This window comes from Lampris incognitus, chromosome 12 (genome assembly GCF_029633865.1).
Source record: "Lampris incognitus isolate fLamInc1 chromosome 12, fLamInc1.hap2, whole genome shotgun sequence".
Classification (NCBI taxonomy): Eukaryota; Metazoa; Chordata; class Actinopteri; order Lampriformes; family Lampridae; genus Lampris; species Lampris incognitus.
In genome coordinates this window covers 31359768-31371438 of record NC_079222.1, presented here as the reverse complement: position 1 = coordinate 31371438, position 11671 = coordinate 31359768, and the positions used below count along the sequence as shown (strand labels likewise).

The following is an 11671-nucleotide window of genomic DNA, read 5'->3' as shown; positions in this document are numbered from 1 at the left end:
TTTGTCTTTGGCCCGGCCCTTCAACTGTCATCTCTTAATATCGTGTGCTGATATCTAATATAGACAAACAAGTGAGACAAAGTGGGGGTGGGGTGGGGGGGGCGGGGGTCTCATTTTGTCCCAGGAATCAGGACAGATATTGGGTTTCAGGCGGCAGGCTAGAATTAGACTAAAGTAGAAGTGATACTGTAGAATACTGTACTGTAGGAATACAACCTTCATCACACACGCATGTACACACACACACACACACACACACACACATACACACCATGTCCCTGCCTTTCACCCCCTCACACACACGCACACACACACACATTCTCTCTCTCTCTCTCTCTCTCTCTCTCTCTCTCTCTCTCTCTCTCTCTCTCTCTCTCTCTCTCTCTCTCTCTCTCTCTCTCTCTCATATTCACACACCATCCTTTTACACAGTCCATCTGACACCAGAGACCGGAGACCAGAGTACAGTACAGGATCTATGATATCATCACTCTGCCAGCTTGTGGGCTGACATTACAGGCTGCTGGGGCAGGAATGAACACACCCCTCACACATACGCACACACACACACACACACACACACACAACCTTCTATTTTGCTCTCTGAATCCAATCGGGTTGCAGTCTTGTCCGATACAAGAAAACTTGCAAAGTATTTGCTGACAATATACACATACAATGCCGGTATTGTGATGTCATACTGGTGCATATACTACTTTGTGCAACGCAAATACTCTACGCACGAGCTTTTTTGGGTTCCCTATCAGCCACACACACACACACACGCACACGCACGCACACACGCGCACACACACATGCGCTCACGCTTACCTGCACCTGCATGAAGGATCCCCGGTAGAAGCAGCATGCTGCAGCCGACAGGGCACTCCATAGGCTGCACCTCTCCGTCATGGTGGGCACACAACTTCGCTCTACCTTGTCTCTAGCCTCTCCTTTAGTCCTCCTGGTCTTTTCTTTTCTCCGCCTCTCCTATCGCTTCCTCTCTCTCCTCCTCCTCCTCCTCCTCACACACCTTCTGTATCCTCTCCCTCCTCCCCCCCCCCCTGGTGTCCTCGTTCTTTGCCCCCCTTTGCTTTCTCTCGTCCTCCGGTCTCTTTCTACCCCACCCCAGAGTGTCCTATCTAACCTAACCTCCCCCGCCCCCGCCCCCCAGCCCAGCCCCCTGGGCTAAACCGAGCTCACCCCTGCCAGCCAAACAGACTGCCTGCCTGCCTGCCTGCCTGCCTGCCTGCCTGCTTCGTGTCTGGCTACCAGTCCCTGAACATTGTGCAGCCGGTACAAAACGAGGCTAATAAGCTACACTGCTAACACTGCCGCTACCACTCGCAGCAGCTGCCGTCCACCACACTTGCTTTTAGCTATGAGCTAACAGCTGGTGCTGATCATGGCTAGTGATATTAACGCTGCTGACATCCCCGCCGCCTGCCGCACTGGCTTCTGTCTCCTCCAGTCCTTCCCCCCTCTCTCTCTCTCTCTCTCTCTCCCTCTCTCTCGCGCTCTCTCGCGCTTCTGCTCCTCTCTCTCGCTGCACTTGCTGCGCTTCACGCGGCTGCAAGGGATTACCTCATTGCTTGCTGATGAAAGGAGTGTGGGTGGGGGGAGGGCGGACCGGAGGGATGGAGGGGAGGGAGAAAGAGGAGGAGGAGGAGGAGGAGGGGGGCGCTATCAGGCACAGGAAGCGAGGAGTGCTGTTGAGTTGCAGCCAGACCCCACCCACACACCCACCCAGCGACCCCTGCCTCGCAACCTCACTGAGACAATGCTGACATAGGGAGGGAGCCGGGGGGGGGGGGAGAAAGTAAAACTGGGGGGGGGGGGACGAGTGAGCCGACGGAACGAGGAAGAAGAAGACAAAAATCATTAGAAGAGAAAAATCAATGAAGAATATGCAGATGGAAAGAGATAAAAGACAAAGACAAGGCAGTGTGCTCCCCTCAGAGGAATCTGTCCTTTATTTTGCCCTGGAAGGGACCCCGGAGGGACGGCGGGGGGAGGAGGAGGGGGAGGGGGGGAGGAATGTAGATAGACACAGACACGTGCATCTGAATGAATATTTGCAGAAATTCCAATGTTCTGCACACCACACAGCTATACAGTACAGAGCACCTGCAAATTGGATACCCCTGTCTTGTGTGTGTGTGTGTGTGTGTGTGTGTGTGTGTGTGTGTGTGTGTGTGTGTGTGTGTGTGTGTGTGTGTGTATTTATTTTGCAGAATATAACGATGTGTATCTAAAAAGCCATGCAGGCTGCAACTAGACACATCATTATAAGAGGAAACACACTGGCAGGTGTTTCAAGGATACAATGCTCCTATTTTCACCGGCCCATTTCACATTTCACATGTGCAAATCACGCACACGCACACGCACGCACACACACACACACACACACACAGAGCGGAGAAACAAGAGGGGTGGGGCCCCATCCAGGGGTGAGTGACATCATTGAGACGCTTCGCCATGGAAACGCTGCCAGAACCTTGACAGCATCCTAAATTCTTACACTGCATTTAGTAAGGTCTGCACCACTGCAGTCAAAAGAGGGAGAGAGAGAGAGAGAGAGAGAGAGAGAGAGAGAGAGAGAGAGAGAGAGAGAGAGAGAGAGAGAGAGAGAGAGAGAGAGAGAGAGAGAGGGAGAGAGAGAGAGAGAGAGAGAGAGAGAGAGAGAGAGAGAGAGAGAGGGAGAGGGAGAGAGAGAGAGAGAGAGAGAGGGAGAGAGAGAGAGAGAGAGAGAGAGGGAGAGAGGAGAGAGAGACGTAGAAGGCAGGAAAAAAACATCCATCACACCAGTTCACGAAAACAATAGTAGCAACTATTCATCCAACCCCCCCCACCGACCCCCCCAACTGCACAAATACAAATACACAAAAGTACGAAACCAGTGTGGAAAGCCATTAAACACTTTGCGAATGTGCTGTTGAGCGTTTGACTAAGAAGAAGAAGACAAAACAAAAAGAAGAGAAAAGAAAAGAAAGGCGGATGGATGAGGAGCAACACGAGGTAGGATGGCGTCATTAGCTGCAGCATCTCCCCTCTAATGTAATCTCTCTCATCCCGCGCTGGATTAGACAGATTACACAGCGGGGAACACAAATAATCTCATAAGAAGGGTCCTGGTCTTCCTTCCCTCAATCCTCGGTAATACCACACCACCATAATCACAACATATTATTAGCTGCTGCACCCCGCGCACGCCACCCAAAATGCATGCTCGTGGGAAGAACCCCCCCCCCATATCACATCATGACGGGTGCAGAGCCGGAACCACGAACAGTCCGTCACAGGTGGTCCTGTGTGTTGCTGCGGTTCAGAACCGACACGGACACTGCGGGTTATAGACTCGTCATTCTGGAGGGTCAGCCATGCTAGCACGTGCTTATTTACGGCCCCGTGAGGCGCTTTAAGAGAGAGCCACCAAGCAGCGCATGCGCACAGCTGTATACGAACGAAACAGCTGTAAAACGGAGAATAGAGACAGAATCAGCTGATCCAACATATTCAGCTCATCTTTACCTCCCCACACGCACGCGCGCACACACACACGCGCGCGCGTTTTTCCTCCCCAATTGTACCTGGCCAATTACCCCACTCTCCCAAGCCGTCCCTGTCGCTGCTCCACCCACCTCTGCGGACCCGGGGAGGGCTGCAGACTACCACACGCCTCCTCCGATACATGTGGAGTCGCCAGCGGCTTCTTTTCACCTGACAGTGAGGAGTTTCGCCAGGGGGACGTAGCGCGTGCGAGGATCACTCTATTTTCCCCTCCCCTCCCCTCTGAACAGGTGCCCCGATCGACCAGAGGAGGCGCTGGTGCAGCGATCAGGACACATACCCACGTCCGGCTTCCCACCCGCAGACACGGCCAATTGTGTCTGTAGGGACGCCCGACCAAGCCGGAGGTAACACGGGGGATTCGAACCGGCGATCTCTGTGTTGGTAGGCAATAGAACAGACCGCTGCGCTACCCGGACGCGTTCTCTTTACCTTTTCTTGAACCACAATGTCTTTGTTAGTTTTGTGCGTGACACACTCATGTAAATACTGAGGAGCGTCAACCTCACAAGGCCAAAGGGACCAGAACAATGTGGAGTCTCCCGCCCCGAGGTCACGATCTGTAGGACCCTTCCTTTATCAGCGAACCGCTAAAATGCCTTCAGTTCACACGGGGAGGCGAGCTGAAAGCAGAGATACGTACTGCGCGACGCTTGGTAGGACTGGCAGGAGATCATTTCACCTCCTGGATCCTGCGAGGCGTTTTCGCACGTGACCTTCTGCACCCCCACGTGAACAAGGCTGTGCCGAATGCACGCAACGAGGACAACGGACGTGATCGATGCCGTCGAAAAAAGAGGAATTTCACGGCACCTGAGTTCAGCCGTGCTGCCTGACGTCATGTGAAGAGGAGGGACTCGCTCCACGCTGCGTGACGCTAACGGGAGGATCCATGGAGCCCGGTGTCCTTTTCCCTTTTCCCTGGTTTTTCCAGAGGAGCGGCAGCCACGTGCACGAACAACTCCACGTGCAAGACAAGGATGCCACTTGAGAAGGCGCACCATCTTTTCGGATGCGTGCCATCCTGTTCATGACTTCAAGCTGAGGTTTCTCAACATAGCTGGGGGCGTCCGGGTGGCGTGGCGGTCTATTCCGTTGCCTACCAACACGGGGATCGCCGGTTCGAATTCCCGTTATGCCTCTGACTTGGTCGGGCGTCTCTACAGACACAATTGCCTTGCTCAGGGGCACAGACAGGAGTATCAACCCTAACATGCATGTCTTTTTGGTGGTGGGAGGAAACTGGAGCACCCAGGCAGACATGAGGAGAACATGCAAACGCCACACTGAGAGGACCTGGGACGGCCGGGGGTTCGAACCCAGGACCCTCTTGCTGTGAGGCAACAGTGCTAACCAACCACTAGCCCATCGTGCCACCCATTTAAAAAAAAAAAAAAAAAACGGTGTGGAGATAAGAGAACCATAAACCAGTTTATAATAATAATCTCTGATAAAAGCCCAGAGGGCAATTTTGCAAGTTAAACAAAAATAAAACATCTTTGCTGATGAGGGAAACTGAGCGGTGGAGATGCTCTGAGCTTCAAGCTGTGTTTCACAGATCCACCTCTCCACTCATCCAGCGCTACAGATGCCCCCCCCCCAAAATGGCTCCTTTTCACCCCTACACTTCTTCCCGTTAGTTTTCTTTGTGTCTTATAATTTATTATCTGTGTAACAGGCTTAACAAAAGTCAAGCTCTTCTTCATCCCCCCCTCTTCCTCCTCCACTCTGGCTTTGGCCACGGCTGTCGCTCCTTTTCACGTCTCAGTTTTCGCTTTCCATCCATTCAGGAGCACCGCTGATAAACTCCCATACAGGTACCCCCCCCCCATTTCTATAAACTCCCATACAGGTACCCCCCCCATTTCTATAGACTCCCATACAGGTACCCCCCCCTCCATTTCTCCCCTCCCTCTCTCGCTCCGCTTCTCTTCATCGGTCCATGTTTTATTCACCTACTCTTACGGTTCCTCCATACCTTCCCCTATGCTGTATACTCACCCTCCCTCCCTTCCTCCTTCTCTGCCCCCCCCAACTCCCCTCTACCTCTTCTCACCCCCCACCTCTCCTCCTCTTCCTTTACTTTTTTTCTCTCTTCCAACCCTTTCTCCTTATAACGGGCCCTCTTTCCAATGTCTCCTCCCATTCCTCCCTCTCCCTCTTTCCTCAGTCATGCCCCCCCCCCTTTGCTCTACCTCCTCCTTCTCCTCCTCTCTGCCCTCCCTCCCCTCCTCCATCCTTCTATCGCTCCATCTTCTCCCCTTGCTTGTAGGCAGTCTTCGGTTAAATATTAATTAGTGAACCTCATCCTGCAGGCTGATGGGAAACACAATGGAGAATCCCTGCGTGTGCCCGCAAGCATCCCACTGTGTGTGTGTGTCTGTGTGTGTCTGTGCCCGCGCGAGCGCGCGCGTGTGTCTGACAGTGTACGTGAACACATGCACGTCTATGAACAAAAGCTGTGCTCTATCAGGCGAAGTAGTGGACAGCTGATGATGTGTGCGTGTGTGTGTGTGTGTGCGTGTGTGTGTGTGTGTGTGTGTGTGTGTGTGTGTGTGTGTGTGTGGCAGACGGGCAGAAAGAGACGGCATAAGGAGAGAAGCAAGGAGAAGCGTACATGTGTCATTTGTGTCTATATGTATGTTTGTGTGTATGTGTATAATATAGAAAGACAACAGATGTTTGACAGACAGTGATTTGCAGAATTGTCTGCGCATGTGTGTGCGTGTGTGTCTGACAGTGCGCGTGCACACATGCATGTCTATGAACAAAAGCTGTGCTCCATCAGGCGAAGTAGTGGACAGCTAATGACGTGTGTGCGTGCGCGCGCGCATACGTGTGAGCGTGAGCCCATGTGTGTGTGCGTCTGTGTTTGCGCGCACGCGTTTGCGCGTGCGCGTGCGCGCAGTAGTCATGAATGGGTTCTTGTCTGAAGGTCGTCTTCTGTTCACCATCTGATTAATCCGCATCATGCTGTCAGGTGTGTGACTCAAAGCCCGTCTGAACCCGTCATCTAAGATGAGCGTGCTGGGAGAGCTTCATTTTAACCACCGTGCAAGCGCACGTGCAAACACCACTCATTAAAAGTGAAAGATTAAAATTAAAAAATGAGCCTCCCTTAAGTCATCCCATTCCACGGTGTGATGTAAAATGTCTTGATTTCTTTAAGTGCTCAGGTGAGTCACTCATGTTTAATAGCAGGACGGATCTACAGCGTCAGTAAACTGGTATTCCCTTGGGATCCTTAGAACCACGTGCTGGTGATGCGTCGGGTCCTGGGTGTTCTGCTGAGGAGGAGGAGGAGGAGGATGGGGCCCATTGGCTGGCGGGCATGCTGACATGGAGAACGTGGTGGCCTCATGAGACCAAAACGTGTTGTTGAAGTCACTTCATACACCGACCTGGCGAACTAGAACGATGCTTGGTGGTGCTGAAGCGCCATCAGCGCTGCTGCTGCGTGCGCAGCATCGCTGCTGATGTTCTCATACGGACTACACACACGTCCCCTCCTCAGCTGACCACGGTCACTCTTATAATACATCTGATCCAAGACGAGGAGGATGCCTCCTAAATGATAACTGTGGGGCAAATTAGCGCCGTGTGCGTGTGTGTGTGTGTGTGTGTGTGTTTGTGTGTGTGTGTGTGTGTGTGTGTGTGTTTGTGTGTGTGTGTTTGTGTGTGTGTGTGCGTGTGTGTGTGTTTGTGTAGAGGCCAAGACAAGCCCTGTGGGATTAGTCTTCCACACATTTACTGAAGTGACAAGCTAATTCTCTCTACAGCAATAGTCAAAAACGGTGTCGCGCGCGCGCGCGCACGCGCACATTATATGAACATAAATAAATGTCTATATATACACATATATGTATATTTAAGTATATATGTAGCTATATGTATTTATATATATGAATTTATAAATATATATATATTCATTTACTTTATATATATATAAATAAATAAATATATCTGCATATATACAAATGAATATATCCACACACACACACACACACACACACAACAAATGAATATATCCACACACACACACACACACACACACACACACACACACACACACAGGTTTTGGACATTTAAACCAGTGTTTCTCAACCGGGGGTCCGCGGGACCCCTAGTGGTCCGTGGTGTAATTGCAAGGGGTCTGTGAAAATAAAATATCTTTAAAAAAAGATCCTATGACATTTATAGAAACAGGATTATTTTACTCAAATGTGACTGAGACCTTTATCTACCTAAACCGTAAAGGGTAGCAGGACTTTTTTCTCTAATTACATCTGTTTCACAAGTGTAATTTATTGTATTTTAGTAAGAGATCTCGCTCCGTTTGCATTGTTAAAAGTTACTGCATAAAAATTCTGTTGTTACATATATCTGAAAGTTACTGAATACATATTCTGTTTTTGTTACATCTATCTGAAAGTTACTGAATACATATTCTGTTTTGTTACATCTATCTGAAAGTTACTGCATAAGAACTCTGTTTTTGTTAACTATATCTAAGTTACAACTGAAAGCTCTTATTTTTGCCCCAAAGAGTGAATAAATGCTATAATGCAATTTAAATGCAGTTTCTACTGTTTCTATCAAATTGCAACCCCCCTCCCCCCAAGATCAGGTGGAGGGGGTCCTCAGGGTAGATCAAAAATACGCAGGGGGGTCCAGGACCCCAAAAAGGTTGAGAACCACTGGTGTAAACCATTCTCCAAAAAAAAAAAAAAACAATAATCAAATATGCCCTCACGCATATATAAACACAGCCAAGCCGTCCTAATTTAAACACAAAAACATTAACACACACACACACACACACACACACACACACACACACACACACACACACACACACACACACACACAGCTCAGCTGGCTGCAGAGGGCAGAGAGCAGGCACATGGTAACAAACCCTAAACACGCAAACACATTTACACTGTAAAACACTGCGGCTTTTACCGTACCAAAACTGGCAGCTGCCTGCCAGAACTTTACTGTCATAACTACGGTAGAACTTTTTCTGCTACTTTCCACCATATATTACGGTACACTTCCGTTATAAAAACAAGGCAAGGGTGGAGTAATGGTGGAACGGTTAATAGTTAACGGTAAACAGTGGAGTAATGATGTATTTTTTACCAGAAAAGATATAAAAATTATTGTTCCCTCATACATATATATATATATATATATATATATATAAATATATATATATATATATATATATATATATATATATATATATATATATATATATATATATTGTCTCACTGAGACAGTGACTGTATTCTACCTACTTAGAGTTTACAGTCTTTTACTTTCATGGTTTGACAGTTTTTCCACTGTAAAATAGACAGACATTTTTTACAGTGTAGTGGGAAAAGCTTAACGCGTCATCCACCACACACAGAATAGACCGTGAACTGAGAAAACGTCGAAATGAAGAGGCGTCACAGACACACTTAACATTCAAATTAATCAGTTGTTCAAATCGCACCGAGGTCAGCTCTACAGACAAACAAAACAAAAACAAAACAAACAAATAAACATACCCGCAGATTAAAAAACACAAATAACTAAAATCCAATTAATATCTGACCAGCTCTGAACCATTTACGGTAGCAATTCAGCAAAGGAGCATCTGATGTAAAATATGAATAGAGTTTCAAGGCTTTCCCAGTAAAATTGGATTGGACAATTTCTTTAAGCCTCGCCGTCCTTCATAAATCCAAAAAGAAAGATAAAATCCCTTTCTCGCTTGTACTTGTGCAGGACTCTGTGTGTGCGTGCGCGTGTGCGTCGTGTGTGCGTGTGTATGTGTGCGTGTGTGTAAGCATTATATGGTTTAAGCCAATGAAGAACTGGTACCATTATGACAGGGAACATTGAGGCCAACTCCTGATTTAAACATCAGCTGTCATAAATGTTTCAGAGAAATGGAAGGAGATGGAGGGATAGCTGGCAGCGCTGGGGAGGGAGGAGGGAGGAGAGCAGTGGGGGAGGGGCTTATGGCGCGAGGGATGAAATTGAATGCAGGGACTCGAAGACAGTAAAAGAAGGTACAGGGAGAGGAGTTTGATGCTAACTGTAGTGGGGTGAAAACTGATTCAATGATCCCCCCTTTTCTCCCCCAATTGTATCCGGCCACTTACCCCACTCTTCCGAGCCGTCCCGGTCGCTGCTCCGCCCCCTCTGCCGATCCGGGCAGGGCTGCAGACTACCACGTGCCTCCTCCGATACATGTGGAGTCACCAGCCGCTTCTTTTCACCTGACAGTGAGGAGTTTCACCAGGGGGACGTAGCGCGTAGGAGGCTCACGCTATTTCCCCAGTTCTTCAGTTATGTACGTGAATACGCCTCAAACTTACACAGTCCAAAACCTACAGAATATTCCTTTAACTTTTGTTTATCCCTTAGTCCCTTCACTCTCGCTCTCATATAGATAGATAGATAGATAGATAGATAGATAGATAGATAGATAGATAGATAGATAGATAGATAGATAGATAGATAGATAGATAGATAGATAGATAGATAGATAGATAGATAGATAGATAGATAATAGATAGATAGATAGATAGATAGATAGATAGATAGATAGATAGATAGATAGACAGACAGACAGACAGACAGACAGATAGATAGATAGATAGATAGATAGATAGATAGATAGATAGATAGATAGATAGATAGATAGATAGATAGATAGATAGATAGATAGATAGATAGATAGATAGATAGATAGATAGATAGATAGATAGATAGATAGATGAGAACGAGGAAAGCACAAATGCCGCCCTACGGGTGAGAGGAGCTGCATTTTGCAAAAAAACTGTTTCGTCATCACAAATGCAATTCTTATTAGTAAAATATAAAGCATGAAAAGGAGCCTAAAAATACTCAAGTGGTTACAGACGTGACACAGAAGTCCCTGTCTTGCTGCACTGCCGCAGCACTTTTATCTGCCTCTACATACACTGCATTGTCGCAGCACTGATATTGTGCCTACCACTGTGGCCAATTTATTTTGGTCAATAATGGCTGATGTATTGGCTTTACTCTGGGAGAATGAATCAGGCTCGCAACAGAAGGCTTTTAACACCCTGCCTCTGATATATAAATCAATAGACCTGAGAGAAAATACATCCCAAGTGTGAAACAATTGCCCCCCCCCCTTCTCCCCCCCCCCCCTCTCTCTCTCACACACACACACACACACACGCACACACACACACGCGCGCAGTTTCATTCCTTTGCTGACTTTTACCAAGCCCGTTAAATGAGTCTACGTCGCCACCTACTGGTTAAAGTAGCAATCACTTGCTGACTTGGTTGTACTGACACAGGCACTACTTAGTACAGATTCCATTAGCTAAATGGCAGAATGAATTAGGCTAAATGCAGGGCAAGCCTGCTGAAATGGGCACATTTGTGAAAGCCTAAGGGTCAGTAATTAACCACAATTACATCCATATCTCGTATTAAAATGCACATTCAATTTTGCAGGATGAGGAAAGTTAATACTTGTGTTTAGGCTGAAAATTACCGACATTGTAAGGATGGTATACAATTGTAGGCAATAAATTACATCTCAGATCTTAGGTGTGTATGAGAGAGAGCGAGAGCGAGAGAGAGAGAGAGAGAGAGAGAGAGAGTTTTTGGCTGACCATGGGAGCGGTCAAGATCGGAAGTGAGTGAGGAGGCAGAGGCATAAGATAAAGCAAAACCTAGGCATTTATTTACAGCTACATACAGTGTTCATGGCACACAGCACAAAAATACCAGCAGCATGCACCAGGCCCTGCTACCATGACCAGTATCTCCCCAGACACTAGAACAAAGGGCAGCCTTTTATAGTGCCCACCCTTAGGTGCCACAAAATCAGCGGTGCTCGGGGGTGACCTATTTCATATACAATAGCTAACTACAGCAAGACATAAATATTACATAATAGTATGGGCGCTAAGAAGCACAGATATATAAGACGTGCAAAATACTTTTGCACATAAATGCACTTTTTACAATATTAGGTTTTTGTATGGTTTGTGATTACGTTCTTTGTTTTATAATTTCTACCCATTGCCAACAAAAATGG

The 11671-nt window shown here is 47.7% G+C and overlaps 1 protein-coding gene across 1 annotated transcript in view; it reads right to left on the bottom strand.

The window, feature by feature from the left end:
* The window catches only part of sh2d3ca (SH2 domain containing 3Ca), a 49918-nt gene extending 49006 nt beyond the window's left edge, over window positions 1–912 (bottom strand). The window contains exon 1 of the mRNA XM_056290455.1: window positions 832–912. Within this exon, the coding sequence (XP_056146430.1) occupies window positions 832–912 (81 nt within the window). The remainder of the gene's footprint in view (window positions 1–831) is intronic.
* Window positions 913–11671: the final 10759 nt, after the last annotated feature.